At 28.9% G+C, this 24,749-nt stretch overlaps 7 protein-coding genes across 8 annotated transcripts; 4 read left to right on the top strand and 3 right to left on the bottom strand.

Annotated features, from left to right (window-relative positions):
• The first annotated feature begins 1,106 nt into the window (after positions 1 to 1,106).
• On the top strand, positions 1,107 to 4,536 carry LOC113794961 (uncharacterized). Its single transcript, XM_075819478.1, is given in 3 exon segments — positions 1,107 to 2,447; positions 3,022 to 3,970; positions 3,973 to 4,536. Coding segments are annotated over 3 exon segments (2,586 nt in total). The 5' UTR covers positions 1,107 to 1,193; the 3' UTR covers positions 4,356 to 4,536.
• A 75-nt stretch (positions 4,537 to 4,611) lies between these two features.
• On the top strand, positions 4,612 to 5,936 carry LOC113794959 (iripin-3-like). Its single transcript, XM_075819534.1, has one exon. The coding sequence runs from the start codon at positions 4,612 to 4,614 to the stop codon at positions 5,857 to 5,859; it is 1,248 nt and encodes a 415-aa protein (XP_075675649.1). The 3' UTR covers positions 5,860 to 5,936.
• A 592-nt stretch (positions 5,937 to 6,528) lies between these two features.
• LOC113794979 (intracellular coagulation inhibitor 3-like) lies at positions 6,529 to 7,986 on the top strand. The gene has a single exon (XM_027345147.2). It carries the CDS (start codon positions 6,532 to 6,534, stop codon positions 7,873 to 7,875), a length of 1,344 nt encoding a protein of 447 aa, XP_027200948.2. The 5' UTR covers positions 6,529 to 6,531; the 3' UTR covers positions 7,876 to 7,986.
• A 172-nt stretch (positions 7,987 to 8,158) lies between these two features.
• On the top strand, positions 8,159 to 12,001 carry LOC113794981 (iripin-8-like). The gene is made up of 2 exons (XM_075819535.1): positions 8,159 to 8,591; positions 8,724 to 12,001. The coding sequence occupies exon 2, from the start codon at positions 9,975 to 9,977 to the stop codon at positions 11,205 to 11,207; it is 1,233 nt and encodes a 410-aa protein (XP_075675650.1). The 5' UTR covers positions 8,159 to 8,591; positions 8,724 to 9,974; the 3' UTR covers positions 11,208 to 12,001.
• On the bottom strand, positions 11,402 to 15,430 carry ric8a (ric8 guanine nucleotide exchange factor A). Its single transcript, XM_027345174.2, has 8 exons — positions 14,518 to 15,430; positions 14,372 to 14,413; positions 14,144 to 14,262; positions 13,677 to 14,078; positions 13,183 to 13,602; positions 12,841 to 13,101; positions 12,373 to 12,767; positions 11,402 to 12,299 (listed from the first exon to the last, which is right to left on the bottom strand). Exons 3-8 carry the CDS (start codon positions 14,219 to 14,221, stop codon positions 12,035 to 12,037), a joined length of 1,821 nt encoding a protein of 606 aa, XP_027200975.2. The 5' UTR covers positions 14,222 to 14,262; positions 14,372 to 14,413; positions 14,518 to 15,430; the 3' UTR covers positions 11,402 to 12,034.
• An 86-nt stretch (positions 15,431 to 15,516) lies between these two features.
• Positions 15,517 to 18,284, bottom strand: LOC113794945 (carboxypeptidase D-like). Its single transcript, XM_027345110.2, has 3 exons — positions 17,012 to 18,284; positions 16,346 to 16,953; positions 15,517 to 16,274 (listed from the first exon to the last, which is right to left on the bottom strand). Exons 1-3 carry the CDS (start codon positions 17,560 to 17,562, stop codon positions 15,592 to 15,594), a joined length of 1,842 nt encoding a protein of 613 aa, XP_027200911.2. The 5' UTR covers positions 17,563 to 18,284; the 3' UTR covers positions 15,517 to 15,591.
• Positions 18,285 to 19,167: 883 nt separating this feature from the next.
• Positions 19,168 to 21,651, bottom strand: LOC142644893 (uncharacterized). 2 transcript variants are annotated; one of them, XM_075819533.1, is made up of 3 exons: positions 21,181 to 21,651; positions 19,937 to 20,618; positions 19,168 to 19,868 (listed from the first exon to the last, which is right to left on the bottom strand). In XM_075819533.1, the coding sequence occupies exons 2-3, from the start codon at positions 20,465 to 20,467 to the stop codon at positions 19,248 to 19,250; spliced, it is 1,152 nt and encodes a 383-aa protein (XP_075675648.1). In that variant the 5' UTR covers positions 20,468 to 20,618; positions 21,181 to 21,651; the 3' UTR covers positions 19,168 to 19,247. The 2 variants fall into 2 exon arrangements, with proteins under 2 accessions (XP_075675648.1, XP_075675646.1); XM_075819531.1 differs by lacking the exon at positions 21,181 to 21,651 and having other exon boundaries at positions 19,937 to 21,171.
• Positions 21,652 to 24,749: the final 3,098 nt, after the last annotated feature.

Below are 24,749 nucleotides of genomic sequence, written 5' to 3'. Positions count from 1 at the left end.
ATATGAAAAGATTTCCATAGCAACGAATCCTTCGAATGAAACGAAAAATGATGAATTGATTGAAAAAATTATGAAAAAAATAATATTAGAATTCAACAAGTGCGTGGTGTAGTAGCCATAATCAATTGATTTATGTCAGAACAAAAAAAAAACAAACCCAAACAATGATGATGATGATGATGATATTTGTTTGATTGAAAATGCTCAAACTTGTTCTAGCCAAGGACATATAAAAAAAAAAGAGAGAAAAATCGTTTTGTCCCATTCGTTTGAAATAAATGAATGAAAGAATTCATTATCATCACACTATAATCATAATGATGATGATCATCATCATCAAAAATTCACATCATCATAGCCTGGACACATCAAAATCATCATCTATTATGCGAGACACACACACACAATGAAATTATGTTTTTTAAAAAATAGAGAAAATAGTGGTCGTCTTTTGGTTGTTTTGTTTTGTTGTCAAGATGGAGGAATATATGTTTGATTGTTTGAAATGCTTAAAGACAATGGAAAATTCATTGATTATATGATTGTTGTTATGGTTGTCATTTTTCCTGTACATTTTTTTGCTATTCGATTAAACACCCCCACGACAACAACAACAGCAACAAAAAGATGATAACCACGGAAAATCTTCCATTGAAATGGATGATTAAGATATTTTTTTATTTCATTTCTTTCATTTCGATTAAAATTATCAATGAAATGATTTTGATTCGTAAAGGATAATATATCGCATAGTAAGCCAGTTTTTTTAGGTTGGTTTTGGCTATTGATGATTCAAATTTTATTTCTTGTTTGCTAGAAATTTCGAAAAAAAACAAACAAACACAGAAATTGAATTTCTTTTTAATTTTGAATAATTTAGCAACAACAGAAATTCAGCTTTGTCATCATAATTCAACAAAAAACAGACAGACAGATAAATTGATTGAGGCTATGATTGAACGATCGATCGATCTCAATGATCAATACAATCAATCGTATGACCATGGCCATGCATTCATTTTGGCAATGAAATAATAATGATGATGATTAGCATCATCGGTAGCAAAAGTGTTAAGGCGATATGATAACAGGTTAATATTGTATAAAAACAACGAAAATCGATCATTTTGTTTCATCATTTTCATCGAAGAATTTTCATCAAACAACGAAATTCAAAAAAAAAATCAAAGAAAATGAAAATTTTTATTACATCATTTGTTTTGATGATGGTGATGGCTGTCACTTATGCAGCTCATGTTGGCAGTCATAGTCGAAAACCGGCATCAGCTGAAGGATTTGCCAAAGCTTCGAATGATTTTGGTTTCGGTTTATTGAAACAAATTGTTCAACATCAATCATCATCATCATCCGGTTCGAAAAATGTTCTTTTCTCACCATACAGTGTTGCTGTTGCATTATCGATGGTACATCAAGGTTCACAAGGATCAACTGCCGAACAATTTAAACGTGTATTGAATTATGATCAAGTATCACAATTGAATAATGGTGAACATCAAGCTGTTGCCAATTCCGTAAAACAATTACGAGAACAAATGACAAAATCAGAACATAATAAATTGGAATATGGTAATATGTTGGTTGTTGATCATAAAATGCCTATTAAAGATGAATATCGAAAAACTATTGAACAATATTATGATGGTCAAGTAATGTCGGTTGATTTTCCCAAAGAATCGAAAAATATTATGGAACAAATCAATCAATATATATCGAACAAAACACATGGTTTAATTGATCGTATGCTTGAACAGCCACCATCGTCCGGTACTGTTCTTGCATTGATAAATGCCGTTTATTTTAAAGGTGAATGGTTGAAACCATTTATTCCAAGTAATACCGTACAAGGTGTATTCTATGATCATCAAGGTCATGAATATAAAAATGTTGAATATATGAATGGAGAAGGTCCATTTGGATATGCTGAGATTAAACAATGGAATTCCGATCTAATTAAAATGCCATACAAAGGTGAAGATGTTGCCTTCTACGGTATATTACCACGTGAACGTAATTTTGATCTAAGTAAAATTCGTCAATCATTAAATTCATCTTATATTGATGAAATTGTTGGCCAAATTAATGATGATCAATCATCAACTGTTTATTTTCCAAAAATTGAACTCAGTACATCATATGAATTACCCGAAATCTTAAAATCAATGGGCATTCAAGATGTTTTCACTGAATCGGCTGATCTTTCTGGTATCAGTGGTAATAAATCAATGAAAATCGATGAAGCCATTCATAAAGCCAAATTAATTGTCAATGAACAAGGAACTGAAGCTGCTGCCAGTACCTATATTCAGATAGCTCTTATGTCATCATTTAGAGAATCAAAAATTTTCCGTTTTGATCATCCATTTTTGTATTTTATTCGACATCAAACAACCGGTCAGATTTTATTCCTTGGTGAAATTCATAATTTTTAAATAATAATAAAAAAAAAGATCACCATCAATGTTATACATTGAAATCCCATTCCCTAAATGTATAAATCGAAATAAATAATTGTTGTTGTTTACCTCTACCGAAAAACAAAATGATAAACACGGAAAAATCTTCAATAAATATAATGATTAAAATGGATGATTGCGATATTTTTTTTTTCATTTCTTTCATTGATTGGAAAATTATCAATGAAATGATACTGCTATGATATTATATCGCATAGTAAGCCAGTTTATTTTTTATTTATTTTTGTTTGGTTTTCCTGTTGATGATTCAAATTGAATTTATTTATTTTTTAATTTTTAAATAATTTAACAAATGATAATATAACTGTAAATATGTAGAGATGTTTACAGAAATTATGCTTTGTCATCATTATTATTCGAAAAATAGACAGACAAATTGATTGAGGCTATGATTGGACGATCGATCGATCGATCGATCAATACAATCAATCGTATGACCATGGCCATGCATTCATTTTGGCAATGAAATAATAATGATAAACCGGTGACAAAAGTGTTACGGTGATATGATAACAAGTTATATTAATGTATAAAAAACTATGAAAATCGATCATTTTGGTTTCATCAAAGAATTAGACAACAACAACAACAACAAAAATCAAATAAAATGAAAGTTTTTATTTCATCATTTTTTTTGATGATAGTGATGGCTGTCACTTATGCAGCTGATGATGAAGTCTCAATAACCGGTGTTGATAAATCACAATTACAATCACAACCAGATAATTATAGTCAAAATCCGGCATCAGCTGAAGGATTTGCCAGAGCTTCAAATGATTTTGGTTTTCATTTATTGAATGAAATTGTTAAACATCAATCATCACCATCTTCATCATCATCCGGTTTGGAAAATGTTTTTTTCTCACCATACAGTATTGCCGTTGCATTATCAATGGTACATCAAGGTGCACAAGGATCAACCGCTGAACAATTTAATCGTGTATTGAAATATGACAAAGTATCACAATTGAATAATGGTGAACATCAAGTTGTAGCCAATTCCGTTAAACAATTACAAGAACAAATAAAACAATCCGATTCTATTAATAAATTAGAATACGGTAATATGTTGATTGTTAATCATCAAATGTCTATTAAAGATGAATATCGAAAAACTATTGAACAATATTATGATAGTCAAATAATATCGGTTGATTTACCTAAAGAATCGAGAAATATTATGGAACGAATCAATCAATATGTATCGAATAAAACACATGGTTTAATTAATCCTATGCTTGAACAGCCACCATCACCTGATACTGTTCTTGCATTGATAAATGCTGTTTATTTTAAAGGTGAATGGTTGAAACCATTCAATGAAATACGTACTAAAGAAGGTATATTCTATGATCATCGTGGTAATGAATATAAAAATGTTAAATATATGAATGGACGAGATCCATTTGAATATGTTGAAATTCCGGAATTGAATTCCGATCTAATTAAAATGCCATACAAAGGTAGCGATGTTTCTTCTACGGTTTATTACCACGTGAACGTGATTGTGATCTAAGCAAAATTCGTCAATCATTAAATTCATCTTTTATTGATGAAATTATTAATCGAACTTATAGTAATTCTGGTCTGTTTTTTCCAAAAATCAAACTTGATACATCATATCGATTGCCCGAAATCTTAAAATCAATGGGCATACAAGATGCTTTCACTGGATCGGCTAATTTTTCTGGTATCAGCAATAATAAATCAATGAAAATCGATGAAGTCATTCATAAAGCAAAATTAATTATTAATGAAAAAGGAACAGAAGCTTCTGCCAGTACCTATTCATCATTTATGTCTAGAATGTATACAGGAATACCAAGAACTATCCGTTTTGATCATCCATCCATAAATTAAAATGAATAATTGTTGTTTTTGAACATTAAAACAGTTCGAATAATTTCTAGTTCGATTCACGGAACCTTAGCCGTTTCGAGAGGAAAATGTTATAAATTGAATTATAATTCAACAGAATTTTAACAATTAAGAATAAATTATATAAAGCTAAGCTTGGTTCTAGCTAAATTTTAACCTTTAATAGTTTGATTATTACTATTATTAAAAGTATTTTTATCCGAGAATTATCCAACAACCAAAAACAAAATCAAAGAAAATGAAAATTTTTATTACATCATTTGTTTTGATGATGGTGATGGCTGTCACTTATGAAGCTCGTAATGTTAGTCTTATTAGTCATATTGTAATACTGGGATCAGCTAGAGGATTTGCCAAAGCTTCGAATGATTTTGGTTTTCATTTATTGCAACAAATTCAACATCATTCATCTGGTTCGGAAAATGTTTTCTTCTCACCATACAGTGTTGCCGTTGCATTATCGATGGTATATCAAGGTACACAAGGATATACTGCAGAACAATTTAAACGTGCATTGAATTATGATAAAATATCACAATTGAATAATGGTGAATATCAAGCCGTAGCCAATTCTGTGAAACGATTGCGAGAACGAATGAACAAAGCAAAACATATTATATTGGAATATGGTAATATGTTGGTTGTAGATAATAAAAAACCACCTATTAAAGATGAATATCGGAAAACTATTGAACAATATTATGATAGTCAAGTAATGTCGGTTGATTTTGCCAAAGAATCGAACAATATTATGGAACAAATCAATCAATATATATCGAACAAAACACATGGTTTAATTGATCGTATGCTTGAACAGCCACCATCGCCGAGTACTGTTCTTGCATTAATAAATGCTGTTTATTTTAAAGGTGAATGGTTGGAACAGTTTGATCCCAAATTAACCAAACCAGGTGTATTCTATGATCATCGTGGTCAAGAATATAAAAATGTTCAATATATGAATGGAGATGGTCCATTTGGACATGTTGAAGTTAAGCAATTGAATTCCGATCTGATCAAAATGCCATATAAAGGTAAAGATGTTGCATTCTACGGTTTATTACCACGTGAACGTAATTGTGATCTAAGTAAAATTCGTCAATCCTTAAATTCATCTTTCATCAATGAAATGATTAGTCGAATTGCTGGTTATTCAACTGTCTATTTTCCAAAAATTAAACTTGCTACATCATATGAATTACCCAAAATCTTAAAATCAATGTGCATTCAAGATGTTTTCACTAATTTAGCTGATCTTTCTGGCATCAGCGGTGATAAATCATTGAAAATCGATAAAGCCATTCATAAAGCCAAATTAATTGTGAATGAACAAGGAACTGAAGCTGCTGCCAGTACCTATATTCAAATAGGTGTTAAGTCAGCTGGACTATCAAAAACTTTCCGTTTTGATCATCCATTTTTGTATTTTATTCGACATCGAAAAACCGGTCAGATTTTATTCCTTGGTGAAATTCATAATTTCTAAATCAAAATCATCACCATCACCATCACACATCAAAATCCTATTTCCTAAATGAATAAAATTCTTTTTTCTTGTTACAATTTCTGTTTGTTTTTATTACTTCAAAAAAAAATCCAATTTCAGGTAGATTTTTCCAATCTGGCTAACCATTCTCATCAATGATGATCATCATACATATCATTTTATTTTTCTTCTACTTTTTACTTAACTTTTTCGAATGCAAACAGAAAAAAAAATTGTACTTTTAAATCTGAAAATTGAATTTCAAGGTAAACTCGTTTCGTTTCCCCAATCATCTCTATCCCTTTCTCCTTCATACAGGATATCTAGAGTGGATGCTTCCAGCCAAAAAAAATTAATGTACTAAATTCATTTGTTTCCAATCCCTTTTTTTTCTGTTGTTGCTTGATAAAAGATCTTAACATCCTAACACACACACACATAATCATTGTTATAAAACATGTATTTATTATAATATATATCCCATTGATTCAAGGTGGTCATGGCTTTTTTTCTTGAATAATAAGGATGTTTGCAACATCTTCTAAATGTTGTTGTTGTTTATGAAGATGCGGCTGTTGTTGTTTTGTTATCGGTGAAGTTCTTCTTCTTCTTCATCGTTTTGTTGCTTCTGAAGAAAAAAGTCCGAAATTTTTGTTTTCCTATAAAAATTCAATGATTATTGAATTTTCTTTTCATTCCAGTTTGTTTTGTTTTTTGTTTAAAGTTTATTTCCAATTAATTATTTTGTTTTGTTCAATCATCATCATCATCATGAAATTCTTTTCAATTTTTCTATTGAATATCTGTTCAATATGTTCATTAATTAATTGTCAAAATGTTATTCTGTCAGCAAAACAACCGGAACAGCCAATAGTACCATCACCATTTGTTAGTGCATCGAATGAATTTGGTTTTAATGTTGTTGAACAATTAAATCCATCACCACCGGATGATGCTACTGAAGAAGCTAGATCTCAATATGCGGAACCGAAAAATATTCTTATATCACCATATGGTTTAGCATCATCATTGGCAATGTTATATGATGGTGCTAATGGCCAAACAGCTGAACAATTTGCTAAAGTAATGAAATTTGATTCAATGGATAAAGCAATGATACCGAAAGCTGTAAAAGATGGTTATGAATCAATTCAATCATCATCATCCGGTGTTACATATCGTATGGCTAATGCATTGATTGGTAAAGATGGTATTGGTTTTACCGATGCATATCGAAAAATGTTAGAAGATAATTTTCAAGCACAATTATTCGAATCAAATGTTAATATGAATGATTTGAATAAAATGTTTGCCGATAAAACTGATAATATGATTAGCCAAATGATAATGGCTAAACCATCGGATATAAGTATGATGTTAGCAGATGGTACATATTTTAGTGGTAAATGGATGTATCCATTTTATGAAGAAGATAGCCATATTGATACATTTTTTGGTCGTAATGATGTTACTTATAATAATGTTACATTTATGAGAAAATTTGGACGATATGGTTTTGTTTATCTATCGGATGTTGAAGCCGATATGATTGAATTTCCATTCAAAGATGATCAGGTTGCATTTTATGGTATATTACCAAGAGATCCAAATGATGATCTTTCCGATATACGTACATCATTGAATGTATCATATATTGAAAAAATGATCAATAAACTATCATATAAAATTGATTCAACTGTTGAATTACCAAGATTAAATGTTGATTATAAAGAAGAACAATTATCCGATGTTTTAATGAAAATGGGTATTGTTGATGCATTCGGTAATGATGCTAAATTTGGTTCGATTTCAACACAATCGGGTGCACATCTTACACAAGTAATTCATCGATCCAAAATGATTTTGAATGAAAATAATGCCAAACGAAAAGATAATGAAAATGAAGATTCTGGTGTTGCACCAATATTCTATAATTTTAATCATCCATTCTTTTATTTTATACGTCATAAACAAACCGGACAGATCTATATGATGGGCGAAATGCATACATTCTGAAAAACAAAAAAAAAACAAACAAAAAACATTAAGGAAGCGAATTTCTTTATTGAAAAATTTTAAAATTGAATTTCGAAATAAAAAAATAAAAAAATAAAATTTTCCATTGAATTTTTTTTCGAGAACAATGAAATTGAATAAAAAAAAATAAAATGAAAAAGTTTCATACCCGCGATAAACTCTGTGTGTTGACAATTTTTAAATGATGTGATGGATTTTTTGTTTTGTTTTGTTTTGTTTTTTCTTGTACGGTTTTGATGGTAGAGGAAATGTAAAATGAAAAAAAACTTTCCATTTTATTTCGGGTTTTGGTAATGGTAAAATTGATTGAATCTTGATCTGGATCACGATAATGATATGAGGATAATGGTGGTGGTGGTGGATGTCTAACCGTCCATATCTTATCCAACACATCACCATCATCGTTTTAGATGTATTTTGGCTACCGGTTTTTTTTTGTTTCAATTTTTGGAAGCCAAAAAAATCCAAAATGAGATTAACAAACAAACAAACATCCTGATGATTGTTTTGTTTTGTTTTTTTCCCATATCCAAAAAAATCGATAGTAAATGTTCATCACTATCGCGCCATATTATTGTCGATTGGAGAATTTTCATTTTTAAAAGTTTTTAAAAAAATTTTGCAATAAAAAATGATAAATAAATAAACTGATTGAAAGATTGTCAACAAACAAACAAACATCGAGAAAGAGAAACGTAAGGAAAATTTCTTAATAAAATAAAAATTGTGAATTGATTTTTTTATTTGAAAAAAATACGAACGAACAACAAACGAAAAATTTTATTTAAATTTATTTTTCTTTTATTTATTCAATTGTCATTTAACAGGTCTGTCTGATGACGATAATGGTGATCATCATTATCGATGACAATACAAAGATTTTCTTCTTCTTCTTTTTTTTTGCCAAACGTTCTTCATTTCTTCTTCAGTGGTTATGGATCATCATCATTATTGAATCAAGAGAAAAAAAAACAAAATTATTATCAGGTGTCGTCGTCGTTGTTTTGACACATTCGCGAATTGAACAATATTTTTCGTTTTTCTTTTTTTTTCAATGAGAAAATTTCAGTCATGATTTGAACTCTTTTTGTTGTTGTTTGTTTGTTTGATGAATACTCTTTTGATCCTTTATTAGTCAATGTTGATGATGATAGTCATCAATCGCGTGCTTGTCCATTTCATTCTTCATTCATTCATTCATTCATTCATTCATTCCTTATCCATTGAAATCGACATTCTCTTTTTTTCGGATTTCATCATCATTATGATGTGTGAATTTCATCATCATCGTCATCGGCAGCAGCAGCAAAGAAATGTCTAAATTTTTTTATTTGCACGTGCACGTTGATTCATAAGAAATGATGACAGTGGACATTTCATAAAGAATTTTTTTGCTTCTTCTATTTGGGTTGATCACCACCATCATCATCACCACCACCAGTGAATTGTTTCCATCAACCAAAAGTGAACAACATCGACCTTCGTTTCAATCTGTCATTATTATTATTTTGATTTTTTCATTTTTCATCTATCCTGGATCATTTCGGCTGCGCAAATTGATCACAAACATTATTGATTGATTGATCGAACGATCAATCGATCGATTGGCATCATTAACGGCATTGAATATATATACAGCTACTGAAGAAGAAGAAAAAAAAAAATTATATTTTGATTATGATGATAATGATGATCATCAAAATCAATATTTTCCATTTCAAATTGGTTAAATTTATGCTTTGATGATGATGATGATGGTGATGTGTGTGTGTTTATAGTTGATGTGTCCATGATGTGACGGCTACGACTACAACGACTACGACCACAACAACGAAAACATCATTAAAAATTCATTTTTTTTTTTTTTGAATTTCATCCTGACCAAAACATATCATCTTTTTTTTTGTTTGTTTGTTGATTCGCCACCAATTTGTGATAATCATCATCAATTTTTTTCATCAAAATCAATTTTGTTTTCTGTGTTTTCATTCCTTCATTGATTGATTTTTTGGTTTCCGGATTTCATTTTCAGCTAAAGAAAAGCCAATGAAAACAAAACGATCCCCAAGTAAACAAAAATGGCTATTGATTCGTTGAAAATTCAATCAACAATAATTTGTTTTATGGTTATGAATTTATTTACCAAACAAACAGTATCATCATATTCAAATCGTCCAATTATAATACCAAGAAAATTTACATTAGTTACAAATTATTTTGGTTATAATTTATTAAATCAATTAAATAATGAACAATCTGATAATGAAATAAGAAAAAATATTCTAATATCACCATTAAGTTTAACAACAACATTAACAATGTTACATCTAGCCACTAATGATGATTCGGATGCTAATCAACAATTAGAATCATTATTAGCATTTTCAATGGCCAATATTAGTCCTGATCGTAATCGTGAACGTGAATTGATACGAAAAATTTTACTCAAAACAAATGATCTTAAAAATACACGTGCATTAATTACAAATCAAACATTAAAAATTAATCTTGATTATGCACAAATGATACAAGATTATTTTAAAGCTGAAATTATTATTAATCAAAATCCATCGGATTTTATTTTAAATGGTTCAACATTAATCGAACAAATACCGGATTCGAATGAAGCTGTTGTATTATTGGATGCAGCATTTTTTCATGGTATCTGGTTAAATCGATTCGATATAACGAATACAAAACCGGCAACATTTTATGGTGCAAATTATGTTACATATGATAATGTTCCATTTATGAGATTAAAAGCACCAGTTGCTGTTGTACCATTAGATGAAATTGATGCAGCAATGATTGAATTACCATTCAAAGAACAACGATATGCATTATATATAATATTACCATCACGTATTAATGATGATCTTTCATTAATTCGTCGTGCAATTAATCCATGGTATATTGAAACAAGTATACGTCGTATGGATGTTTATGGAAAAATTTTAATTGAATTACCAACATTCGGTATTGAAGCCGAATATGATCTCCGTGGTACATTAGAACGAATGGGTGTTCGTGATATATTTCAACCAAAAATGGCCAATCTATCATCAATAATAACGTATCAGGAGAATATTTTTGTCAATGATATTAAACATAAAGTACGAATGGAATTTGGTGAAAATGGAATCGGACCTGTTGATTCGATGTTTACGAAAAAACGTAAATCCAAATCCAAATCTAAATTAATTAATGATTCAAAAAATGCTGCCCTTTCATTTGATCATCCATTTTTATATTTTCTACGTCATACTCGAACCGGTACAATTCTATTGATTGGTGAAATTCATGGATTCTGAACAGATTTTTTTATATTTTACCGAATCAGAATTTTTTTTTTTTGTTGGATGGAGAAGCTTCAACGCCATCTATTATTGCGATTCTCAATTCATTGTTTATAATTTCCAATATTGTTTTTTTTGTTGTTGCGAAAAATCCTGCCATTAGATTCCTAAAAAACATTTTTTTTTTTAAATAATATTTTTCAAATTCCGAAAATTTGCAAACATTTTATATTTTCATTTGAAAAAAAAGAAGAAGAAAGAATCAAATTGTTATAAATATGAAGTTTTTTTTCGGGAAACAAAACAAACAGAAAAAAATAAGCTTTTTCATATAGCGAAAAGAACGGAAGGAAGGAAGGAAAACAAATATTCATATAGAGCAAAAAAGAAAGAAAAAACAGACGAGAAAAGTATTTTTGAATATATATTTTGTTGTAGTTGAAAATCATCTTGATTGAATTGTTTTTGTTGTTTTTTTTAAATCGTTGATTAGAAGAAGAAACATTCAAAAAAATGAAGTATTAGTTGAAATGAATGAATGTAATTGATATATATTGGCCAAATGTTGAATGATTTAGTATTGAATTTCAATAATAATAATGATGATGATGATGATTGATGATGCAAAACAAAACAAAACAAACAAAAACAGAAAAAAACAATCAACAAATGAAAAAATCAAATATCGAATGGTTGAATAATGATGGAAAAACCAAAAAAAAAAAGAGTAAATAAAGTTATCAAAGAATTAAATAATTTGATGATAATTTGACTAAATAAAATAATGATGATGATGATGCAAAAAAAAACACTTCGTTTTTGTGTTGTTGGAATAAATAAATTCAATCAGAATCAGAATCTGATTGTTGTTGTTTTCTGTTTGATGAATGATTATTTCGTTGATATTCTTCTTGTAATTGTAATACATGTTCCACTGGTTGTGGTCTACCATCAGCACCAATACGACATGGTTGTATTATACCACTTCTTTGAAGTTGATCAATAGCATTAACTAAACGATTAGCTTCATATTCTTTTTGCTCTTCAGTCATATTGGCTAATGGATCGGGTCCTTCTTCTTGAACACATCCAACAATTGGATTTATTCTTTTTTTATGGTAATTTTATTTCGAAAGAAATTTCGTTAGACAATTATTTGCTGAATGAAAACAAAACTTACTTATCAACATTTGATGAATATTCTTCTGTTTCACTTTCTTCTGAATCCGATGAATAATTTAACATTTTTGAATCTGTTTTCATTAGACCAAGACTGGCCAATAATCCTGCAGCATTACCATAGCCAGTATATTTAATTAAACGGCCAACATTTCCTTTGCATAGGATGAATAGAAAATGTGCGGATAAATGTTTGAGATTAACATTGGTTGATGTCATCAATCGAACCAATTTATTTCGCATTGTATCGCCTTGTTCGGGTCGATTTTGTACATCTTTTAATGGAGGTAATATTTGATAACGAACATATTTTCGAATGATTGGATGAGCATCACAAGCTCGTATTAAACATTGTAATATTGGTGCCAAACGTTCAAGGGCATTCGATTTATCTGCCTAAAATATTTAATTATTTTTGATGAAAAAAATCAATCAATTTAGAATTTGATTGGTTTAAAAAAAAACTTACATCATCAAGACGAATACGTAAAAAATCCAATAATGCAGCTATTACTTCAAGATTCATTTCCATATATTCATGTTCAGGATTTTCTGGTTTACCAAGTTCGGCAATTTTCGATAAAAGCTCTTCATAACTCTGTGGAGGCATATTGGTTAATAGATTAACAATATGGCTTTGTAGATCTTCTTTGCGATCATCATTTTTTGTATCACAGAGTAGAAGATCATGTAATATTGATACTAAACGAAAAAAATGTGCTTCTTCAAACTTTTTAAACAGAAGGTTTGGGGAAAAAAACAAGATGATTAAACAAAACATAAACAAAACAAAAACATCAATCAAACAAACCTCATTCATTGAATTTGAATCAATATTCATTGTTAGATTAAATAATACTTTAATAACTTGTATGGATAGATTAACTTCCCAATCATCAAGACAATAAGCTACAAGTGTATCATCCAAACGTAAATCTGACATTGTTTCATTTATTTCATCAAAATTTTTAGCTGTTTCACCACCACCACTGGTATTTGATGATTGAGCATTATTATTACTATTATTTCGTTTACCACGTCTTGAACCTTTTGAACGACGTTTATTTTTATATGGCATATTTTCGGCCAAATATTCGGCATTATTTTTCAATAATAAATCAATAGCTTCCATTAAATAAATTAAACCATGATATTCATCACGTATTTTTTGACGTAATTCGGCACAATAAGCAGTTAAAAAGAATAACATTAACATGTCAAAATATTTAACCTTTTTGGCAATAATAATGAAAAAAACTAATCAATTTTTGTTTCAATTAAAATTAATTATAATTTTAAACAAACCTCATATGGTAGATTAGGATCTGGATGCATACGAAGTCTAAGCATTATACCATCAATACAAGAATTATTACTACAAGTACGACGTATTGTTGATGATAAAGCAATCAAATTTGAAAGACATTTTTGTGATTCAACAACAATTTTAGCATCAAATGATTGACTATTTTCAGTCATAAATGCTTCATCTTCACCAACCAACATTGCTAAATGTAATAGGGTTTCAATGCGATCATTTGAAAATAATGTATCTACTGTTGAATTATCTCTTGTTAATATACGTAATACTTGTAATGTTGTTGCATAAAGATGAATTTTTTGTTGATCTCTTAATACTCGAAATAGATTATCAACTAATTTTTGTTTTAATGGTAATGAATCTTGTAGAATAGTTGTATTTCCATACTGTAAATAAATAGGATAATTTTAGAAAACAAAAAAAAAGTAAAAACATTAAAAATATTCTATACCTTTTGAAAAAATTTGACCAATTCGGTGGAAATTTGTTCATCATTACCAAGCTGTAATGTTTGTATAAGAAGCTCCATTTTGTTATGATGATTGAATGATGTTTGAATGAAAATGTTTTCTTTTCACATTCAGATTCGAAGAAAAAAAGAAAGAAAAATTGACCATAGAATAATCAGGCAGGATGATTAATCGAATGAATTTGATGATTTAAAAAAAAATACACCTACACAAACACCGACATAGAATTACTATTGATGATAATTTTAGATCTTGAAAAAAAAAGATGAATGTTTTTTTCCATCAAACAAAAAAAAATGATAATAATAATGTTATATCAGAATTCAGCAAATAAAATAAAAAAACATCAACATACAACAATTTTGCTGTTCCAATTCTTGGAAACTTCTATCATCATCATCCTAATACGAGTTAAAACGCGCATCATCAATCCTGACAAACTCGAACCAACATCTATAGTTTGGATCCACCAGATATGATGTTGATGATGATGATGATAAAGATTCGGCCTGAAAAAAAAATATATAACATTCAGGCGTCCATCAATCGAACACACTATACAGCCATCATACCATCATCATCATCGATATAAACAATTGAATCGAATCAAGGCGGTGTTTTTCTTGTTGTTGTTGTTGAATAATAATCTATATAACTAAATCACCTTGGAAAAAAAATTCAATGTTGATACAATTTTGATGATGATGATGATGATGGTTGCTTAGCTCGGACGTGATCGGTTGATCAAATTCGAATGAAGAATAAGGCCGCCAACTAACCAACCAACCGAAGGGAAAAAAAATTTAGCCAAAAATCTTGAAGAAACACACTTCAATATTTATATATAGCTGTTGTGTGTGTGTGTGTGTTTGTGATGTTTTCTCGTCTCGTTTAGTCAAAGATGAGCATCATCAAATCGATGATGATGATGCTCAAGTCATTCCAAAAAGGATTCAGTGAATCAAATTCAAAATCACAGAACAAGAAATAATTCTTATGATGAGAAAACCTAGCCAGAATCGGCGCACATTAAAATGATGATTCGTGAAAGCAGAATTCGTTTGTCTCCCAATAGAATTGTGTGTAAATTCTATTTTTTCGATTCTTGGATAATCAATGAATAGATTATGGAATAGATTAAATTGTGACTTGAATTATCACAATTTGGAATGAAATTATTCGGGATTCTTTTTTTAGAAAAATGATAACAAATAAAATCCAAAAAAAACACATCAAATAGAACTCATCAATTTTTACAGAATTTCATCAACATCTGGAACAAGGCAAAAAAAAGTTGGACAGCGCCATCTATGAATTGAATTTCTTTTTTAATCAGAATTTTTTTTGTGTGTGTTTAAATTCGAATCGAATGTTTTTTTTTTTTTTTTTTTAATTGATTGAGAATTTTGTCTGTTATCTTTTTTCCCAATTAAATTGATAAAAATCTTATCGATTCAATAATGGTGTGCAACAAAATATTAATCAAAATAATGGACATATAGATTTTTGTTGAAAAATTTAACATTGGTGAAAATCGATTTGTTGGTACACGATTATTGATTAGAAACATTTTTCTCATTCCAAATGTTGGTGATGTTGGCGATGATGATTTATTCATGAACAAAGTTTGATCATCAAGTTTTTTCCATCGATAATGATGATTATTGTTTATATTTGATAATGATGATGTTAATGTATTAAGCTGTTTACCATTCTGTTTTCTTATTGGCGTTAAATATAATTCCATTACAGTAATTTTATTTGCCAAAACTGTAAATTGTTTTTGTAATCGTGAATAACCATTTTGTTTTACAATTAAAACATAATCACCGGGTAATAATAGACGCCAAAATCGACCTTGATTATCACTTTGAAATTGAACATTACGACCCAATATTGTTATATTAGCTTTAGCGATTGGCATTTCTGTTTGATAATCTTTAACAAAACCTTTAACACCTTTATTTGCTTCATTCAATAATGATAACATTGGTATTTTGTTTTCATTCCAATGTGTTAATAAATTTGTTGCATTTGGATATTTACAGCATGATATTTCAAGTGTTAATTCCATACATCCAGCATAAATGTAATTATAATCTTGCATGCTTCCTGTTATCCAATTTAATCGATTTAATCATCAATGTAACCAAAAATAACAAAACAAAATTTGTATTACGTACCTTGTACCGGATACCATGCATTACCATTTGTAATACCATCAATAAAATTATCATCTTTTCGACATTTAATTTGTGATTTAAGTTTACGATGACGTTGTGCATATGTTTTGGCTAAATGTAAAAAAACATCATGATCGGGTGTTTTTTCCAAATGTTCTGAATCAATAATAGCACTACCATCAAATGGATAATTAACAACTAATGCACCACCATGTATATTTGCCGAAAGAACAAATTGTATTTGATTCAGCCATTTACGAATAGCTTCAGTTTCAGGTTGTTCAATTTCAGTACGATTAAATAAACGATCAGGAAAATTACGATTCAAATCAATACCATTTGAATTTTGTCTACCTGGTCCTTCACAACGACCTTCAATAGATTTTTCAAATCCATCCGGATTCATTGATGGCATTATATGAATATTTGTATGTTTTAATAATTTTTTAACATTTGCACTACGATTAGAAAAATTGACCAGATATGCAATTAAATGTAGAAGCATTTCACGACCAACAGCTTCATTACCATGCATATTTGCAATATATTTTACATTTGGTTTTAATTGAATGGATTGATTATTGATCGTTGTATCATCAATTGAATCGCTATCAATTAATTAATAATTATCTAAACGTGAATTTAACAAAACAAAAAAAAACTTACTCAGTAAGATGCATAACCCATAATTCACGTCCTTGTAATGATTTACCAATCGAATATAAACGTGTTAGATTTGTATGTTTTTTAGCTACATTTTTCAATAATCTTGTCATATCATTATAATTATGATATTTATTAAAACGGACGGTAATTTTATTACTATTTCCAGTGGTTGTTGTTGATGTACGATTTTTTTGCTTTTTACTCAATGATTTAACAACGGAAGGTGATGATTTCAATGCTGCCGAAAATGATGATGATTGATTGTTAAATTTCGTTGATGATGATGAATTAGAATCAGGTGGTAAATATGATGATAATGAAATGGAAAAACTTCGTAATGGATATAATGTTGGTTGTTTATCAACATTATCATTTGGATAATAATTTAAATCATTCAATGTTTTCGAATGATTTTGTAATGAAAATGTTGAAACAATCGATTGTGATGATTGCGATGATATCGATATTTGAAATAACAATATAACGATAATCAACAAATTGATTTTTGTTGTTGTTGTTGTTGTTTTGAATTTTTTATGAATTGAAAACATGATGAATAATTAATTTTACGAAAAAAAAACAAACAAACAATGAATTTCAATCAATCCGATTGATCGATAATCGATAAACATTGAATAAGAAAAAATCAAATTATTCAATCAATCAATCAATCGATCGATCCGATGCAAAATCAAAATGATGAATTGATAAATTTCATTGGTGTTTTTATTTGAAAAATGATCAACCAAACCAAAAAATTCGATGAAAACAACATCAATTTCCACATATGAAATTACAATTAATATTTTTTTGTTTGAATGAATGAAGCAAATACAAAAAAAACTGAATTGCAAATAACATAACCATATGTTGATCATCGCGTTTACCACACACACACACACAAATTGATCATTTACTTCCTATTACAGATGATCATCGTAAATTTTTGTTGTTGTTGTTTTTTTTGTTCATAGTTTTTCTTCTTTTTTCGAGTTCTTCCTTTTTCCTTCGACAATCATCATCCGTTTATGAACCACACTCACAAAACGTTTTCGAAATGAAAATGGCAATGAAACTTTTTCGTTGATTAAATTTTTCGTTGGTTCGTATGAACAACAATTTCATCATCATATGATGATGATGATAAAGAAATTCAGCTTAATTAACTTGTCATTGAACTATTTTAAATTCATCAAAATCCATCATCAAACAAATAGTTGGGTATAGTTCTTATTTTGGCCAACTGGAAAAACAACAAGAATTTACGACGACGACGACAACAACAACAACTGGAAATCAAAATCGATAACAATCGATAAATTTCGATCAAACAAAACAAACCGATGAAATGTGTGAAGAGAAATCAAGATTTTTTGTTGTTGTTTTGTTGTTTCTCTATTTTTGAGGGAAACTATCAGAAGAAAAAAAAAGTTGAATCCTTTGATGAAAAAGAGCTTTCTTCGGAGAGTGAGAAAAGGAAATACACATCGGCATGGACATGGACGTTGAACGATGACAATCAATCAATCAATCATTGTGATTGAATCCATAAACTCTATTTTTTATTTAGTCTATACTAAATGATCAATAGTTATAGCTATAAATATCATTAATCCAATTCCTTTTTTTTCAAATACGTCATCTTTGAAAGGTTAGTTGCTCATATTCCGGTTGATGTTTGAACAATATTTTTTCCAAAAAAATTGTTGTAATCATTTCTAACCTGCAGCTATAAATCAATCAATCAATTTTATTTCGATCTTTTTGATCGAACCGTTGTTCAATGTTTTTTTTTATCAATTAGTGGCCCATACATTTTTTTCTTTTGATCAATTTTCAATCAATTGTGTTTTGTGTCAATTTTTCATTTTTGTTCGATTGATTGATTGATTGATTTAGAATCGATTATTTTTATCTGATGTACAAAAAAACCCATCATCTACCATCATCATCATTACAGATATTTACTGTTTGTCCAGACAAAATCCTTTGTTCATGTTTCATGTTTTCAATTGAAAAACATAAATTATTTTCGATGTCCATCCAATTGATTGATTGATTGATCGATCGATTATCTCCCAAAAAAAAAAGAACATACATTTTTTTTCGTATTTCACTAATTAAATTTAATCTAATTAATGTTTTTTTTGGTTTTGTTTTGTGGATAGAAATGTTAGATAATCATAGTTAATAAATGTTTATTTTTTTTTCGTGTTTTAGCTTTTCGTTGATCGATTCATTCTGTACAATACATTGCTAATGATGCAATAGCACCTAATGCTGTTGTACAAAAACAAAATATTGTCATACGATCTTTTTTCCATATATAATCTTCGGTAAATTTTAATTGATATTGTTGTTGTTGTTGTAAATTATTATTGATCAACATTGGTGATGTTGTTGTTGATAATATTGTTGATGTTATACCATTATTTATATGAAGAAATTTACGTTTATTTTTTTGATTATTCTGATTATTATCAAGTAAATTCATTGTCGATGCTACAGTTGATGTGGATGAATCATTCCATGCATTACTTATTGGTAATTTTTCTTTTGTCATCATCATTTGTGTTGTTAATGTTGTTTCAAGTTTATGATATTCAAGACTTAATTCAGCTGATTGTATTGATGATAATCGGCTTCGATTATTTAAAGAATTTTTATCATAATTATCATCATCATTGTCGTCGTCATCATCATTATCATTATCATTAACATGATGATGTATCGATGATGATGATGATTTTAATCGATTATTATTCGATGATCGATTTATTCGTCCATCATTATGATTATAATTCGAATGTTTTTGATGAAATGATGTTTCTATTAATTTTTTTGGCTGACTAGTTATCTTTTTTAATTTTAAAAAAAAGTTAGAAATTTTTTTTCTTCACTTTAAAATCTTCAAATTCTACTTACAATTGTTTGTCGTGATGATGAAGAATCATTATCATCATCTTGATGAAGAATATTACGATTCAATGAAAATGATGTTGATAATGTTGATGATTTTATTGATCGTATATCATGATATTGTCTTGTTGAAATATTGTTATTATTAAAATTATTATCACTATAATTTTCATGGACATTATTATCATCAGCAACATACATATCATCTTCATCAATATCATCATCATCATCATCATTATTATCGATAATTATTTGATCAACTTTTGAATAGCTTGGTGGACGATCATCATCATTATCATATTGATTTTGATTTTGATTTTCATTAAAATTATTTTCAATATCTTTAATAATCTGATTTTTTGTTGATAATTTTTTCAATTCTTCATTTTTCATTGATGATGATGATGATGATTCTATATCGAATGTTGATTGTCGATTTAATGGATTTCGATTTATCGGTTTATCGTTATAGATTTTATTATTATTATTATTATTATTTAATCCTTTTGTCAATGATATTGATGATAATTTCATCATTTTTATATCTTGTTTATTATCATCATATCTTAAACTATTATGATTATCATATGAATTGGCTGTCTTTGCCTTTGTTGTTGTTGTTGTCGAACGAATCGTTGGTGTAAAACGTTTTAAACTAATTTTATCCAAACTAATAATCGATATATCACTATCATTTGACGACATTATTCAAACAAAAACATTATTTTACAATCAAAGAAATATATAGGTAATAAATCTTTTTTGTTATTATTGTTGTTTCATTTCAAAAATCTAAAATGTTTATTTTATTTTTATTTGTTTCTGAATGAAATTCGACAAAACAAAATTATGATATTTTTGTCGAAATAGTCGTTGTTGTTGTTGTTGTCATGATTACTCTGGTTTTGAAAATGATTATTATGGAAATATGGTTTTTTTAATGGATTTCTGTGACTAAACAAAATTCACCTTCAAAATTCGTAATAATGATAATGTTTGTTGATTTTATCAGCAAAACACTATAGCCTGACTGTATTTGGAAAAAAAATCTCATCATGAATATTGATCATACTACCGGTCACATAGCCAAAAAAAAAAACATGCAGACAAACAATGATGATTCTTTGATTTCGTTTATGCTTTGTTTTTTAATTTTCTGATATTCTTCACTGATGATTTTTTTTCACTTTACTTTAGTTATGTGATACGATTCGATTGTTGTTGTTTTTGGGAGACATTTTGATACTCACCCTGAATATTTCCAGTGAATTTTGAAAAACTAACTTTTTTTCTTTGGTTTCCAAGGGTTTCAAAAAATTCATTTCGATTTTTTTTTTGGCTTTGCTTCTATGTTTCATCATTATGATTAAAAATTCAATACTTTTTTGAAAATTCATTCAGGTCTGATATGTTATTTTTTTAATGTCAAGGTTACCTTTCCATTTTTTTTTCGCTTAGTTTGTTGTTGTTGTTGTTGTTCACAAACGATCGATTCCTTCTTCTTCATTTTTTTACGTAATGATCATCATTGATGATTATCACTCAAATATCATTATCGTTATAGGTTTTTTTTCCTTGGTTTTTTTGGTTGTTGTTGTTGTTGTTGATTCTTTTGATTATTGATTAAGAAATTCTTCATTTTTTTCCAATTTTTTCATTTGAAAATAATAAAAATTCATGTGCGACGAATTTTTTTTCTTTTAACTTTTTTGACATTTTAAAAAATTGATATTTATTGATCGGAATGGTTGAATGAAATATTTCTAGTTTATGGGGGGAAACAAAAATTTAAAATCTTGTCAGATCAAGTTTTGGTTGTTGATTTTTTTTCACTCGAAAAAAAAACCATTTATTTTTGATGACGATAATCATGATGATGTTTATGGTTGAAGGAATGTTCATTGGTTCGCTGACCACATAAATTCTGGATTTTCCAAAATTTTTTTGCTCGTCATATCATCATGAACATACACTAACGGGCATGAATAAATTTCCAAATGAATTCGGATTAATCGTTTAAAATATGTCAAAAAATGTATCATTATGTAATTGAAACACAAAAATATCCAACAAATCGAACAGTTAGGAAAATTTCCCGGGGAAAATGCTCAATTTTTTTTCAAAAAAAAGTTTACGGTAAATCATTTTTTTAACGGAAGAAAACGTTCCTTTTTTTGTTTTGTTTTGTTTTATGAAAAGGAAATCTGTTCGAATGAATGAATGAATGATTTGATTCAACTGGTTTGATCCTGTTTCTTTCCACCATTTATCGATAATAATTATTGATTGATTGATAATTTTTTTTTTAATATTTATTTAAATGCTTAACAACAATTTCTACCGTCAAATGATGATGATTAAAGTTGTACCGAAATATCAAATAACAACAGCAAAAAAAAAAAAAAGAGAACGATACAAAGATCATCGAAAAAACTCGAATTAAAACTGATGATGATGATGAAACAAATCTCCATCACCAAATATTATCAACAATTCCATACATTCAGATTATCAGATAATCTTTTATGTAAAAGTAACTGTTGTAGTATATTTAGAATTTAGTAATTGAATTATACTTAGATTAATATAAATATGTGAACACTTGAGTTAAATAAAGCTAAGCGTAATTCGTATCAAATTTTACTTTGTCTAATAGGTTATGGGCCCCAGCTTTTAATACGTTTCTGCTGGTTATTTGTAATTGTTATTAAATTGTTTTGTTTTTGGTTATTGATACGTATTACTTGTTATTATTGTTTTATCGTTGTTAATATTGTTTTACCGTTGTTAATATTGTTTTACTGTCGTTATTATTGTTTTGGTTATCGTTTTATTGTATTTATCGTTATGTCTTCAAATGAAAACGCTGTTATAAAGGTTTTAAAGTTGAGTAATGCGACCTATCGCCAATGGTACGATACATTGGTAGATGTTTTAGAGGCATTGGATTTAGATATGTATATTAATGAATTTAAATATGAAAATCGTTCGCCGGAAAATCCAATAACTGGTTTACAAAAGAGCAAAATTGCGAAAGTTCGTAATATTATAAAGCAGTCTTTGGGTAAAGAAGACTTGGAAAGTATTTTAGATTTGAAGAATCCTAAGGAAATGTTAGCGGAATTAGAAAGAAAATATCGTGGCCCTGGTGCCAAGTCAGCTTGGGAATTATTAAAGGATCTTGATTCGATCAAGTTTGATGGTTCTATACCGTGTTTGTTTTCCCAGTTACGTCAGTTGTATTCTGCTTTTGCTGATAAGAATATCAAGTTGCCGCATCATATTATTAATTCAAAAGTTCGTTCAGTTCTTCCTCCGGAATATTCAGATATGTGTACAATGTTGGACATTTATAATGGCGGACGTCTTGAGTCTGATTATATGTCAGATAAACAGTTTGAATCTGAATTATTACGTTTTGATAGAGAGAGAAATTTGGTCAAAACCGATGTACAATCAACTTCTTTGGCAGCTGTTTCGTCTCCGTCTTTACCAGAAATTTCATCAACTACTTTGGCAGCTGCAACTTCCAAGAAACGTTTTAATGGAATTTGTCATTATTGTGGTATTCAAGGTCACATAGAACGTTTTTGTCATAAGAAAAATCGTTCTAACCGTTTTATTAGTAATCAAAGTGTTAATCGTTATAATGGCAATAATGGTGATAATTATTCTAGTAAGAATGAAGCAGTGACTTTAAGTGCTGTTGTTCGTTCACCAAACCCGTTTGTGAATCCTCAGTTATCTAAGGTCTTGCCTTCTGGATCGTTGTCATTGGTCTCAGCTTCTTCTGTTAAATTTTTGGCCGATTGTGGTGCGTCTTATCATATTGTTAATGATCGTTCGTTGCTGACCAATATACGTAATACCAATGGTTCAATCCGAACTTTAAGTGGTGAAATTGTTAATCCAGAACAGGGCGACATGTCTTGTCATTTGTTTAATGGTCAAAAGTGGATTCCTATGGTTATCAAGGATGTGTTTTATGTTGCTGATCAACCGTTTAATCTTATTGCTATCGGTAAAATTTGTAACAATGATGGTTTTAGTCAATGTTTGAATAAGAATGGCATGATTGTTTATCGTTATCGTAAACCTATTTTGATTGGCAATTGGAGTAATGATTACGTTAATCTTATTGAGTTGCTTATTCGTGTAAATGGTTCGTCTACCGGTATTGTTAGTGCGGTTGCTAGTGCTGCTGCTGTTAATTCGTTGTCGTGTTGGCATGAACGTTTTGGGCATTTCTCTGTTAAATCTATTGCTAAAATGGTTCGTCAACAATGTGTTACTGGCATTCCTTTACGTCTTAAAGATGATATTGATTTCTGTAGTTCTTGTTGTCTTGGTAAAACTACGGATGTTTCTCATCATTTAGAGAATGATGTTGATCATATTAAACCGGGTTTCAAGTTGCATCTCGATATTGGTGGTTATTTGGATCCGTCAATTCATGGTAATAAATATTTTCTTTTGGCGGTCGATCATAATTCTCGTTATATGAAAGTGGCTTTTATGAAGAGTCGAGATCAGACGCTCGAGAAATTTAAACGTATTGTTAATGAAGTTAAAATGGATATTGGTGTAGATGTTTTATGTATTCGTACTGATATGGGAACAGAATTTTGTTCAAATTCTTTTAAAAGATATTTGGAAGAACGTGGAATTATTCATGAAAATGCAACTGTAGCTACTCCTCAGCAAAATGGAAGATGTGAACGCGCTATGCGCACGTTAATGAATCATTCGGTCTCGTTATTATCGTCTACAGATCTGCCACGTAATTTATGGGATGAAGCGGTTAATTGTACTGCTTATT

Source organism: Dermatophagoides pteronyssinus, unplaced genomic scaffold, assembly GCF_027571235.1.
Source record: "Dermatophagoides pteronyssinus isolate colony J.1.1.1.1 unplaced genomic scaffold, Derpt_VIB-CSIC_2022.12 sq0004, whole genome shotgun sequence".
Taxonomy (NCBI): Eukaryota; Metazoa; Arthropoda; class Arachnida; order Sarcoptiformes; family Pyroglyphidae; genus Dermatophagoides; species Dermatophagoides pteronyssinus.
Note: the sequence above shows the minus strand (reverse complement) of the source record. Positions and strands in the feature narration are given on the sequence as shown.

Coding starts and splice junctions, on each gene's coding strand:
- LOC113794959 (XM_075819534.1), top strand. CDS start 4,612: ATGAAAATTTTTATTACATCATTTGTTTTGATGATGGTGATGGCTGTC.
- LOC113794979 (XM_027345147.2), top strand. CDS start 6,532: ATGATTATTGAATTTTCTTTTCATTCCAGTTTGTTTTGTTTTTTGTTT.
- LOC113794981 (XM_075819535.1), top strand. CDS start 9,975: ATGGCTATTGATTCGTTGAAAATTCAATCAACAATAATTTGTTTTATG.
- ric8a (XM_027345174.2), bottom strand. CDS start 14,221: ATGGAGCTTCTTATACAAACATTACAGCTTGGTAATGATGAACAAATT. Junction 13,603..13,676: donor ATCCTAATCTACCATATGAG/GTTTGTTTAAAA, acceptor ATTGCCAAAAAG/GTTAAATATTTTGACATGTT. Junction 12,300..12,372: donor TATTCATCAAATGTTGATAA/GTAAGTTTTGTT, acceptor CCATAAAAAAAG/AATAAATCCAATTGTTGGAT.
- LOC113794945 (XM_027345110.2), bottom strand. CDS start 17,562: ATGTTTTCAATTCATAAAAAATTCAAAACAACAACAACAACAACAAAA. Junction 16,954..17,011: donor TGGGTTATGCATCTTACTGA/GTAAGTTTTTTT, acceptor ATTAATTGATAG/CGATTCAATTGATGATACAA. Junction 16,275..16,345: donor TGCATGGTATCCGGTACAAG/GTACGTAATACA, acceptor ATTGGATAACAG/GAAGCATGCAAGATTATAAT.
- LOC142644893 (XM_075819531.1), bottom strand. CDS start 20,635: ATGTCGTCAAATGATAGTGATATATCGATTATTAGTTTGGATAAAATT. Junction 19,869..19,936: donor CATCATCACGACAAACAATT/GTAAGTAGAATT, acceptor AAATTAAAAAAG/ATAACTAGTCAGCCAAAAAA.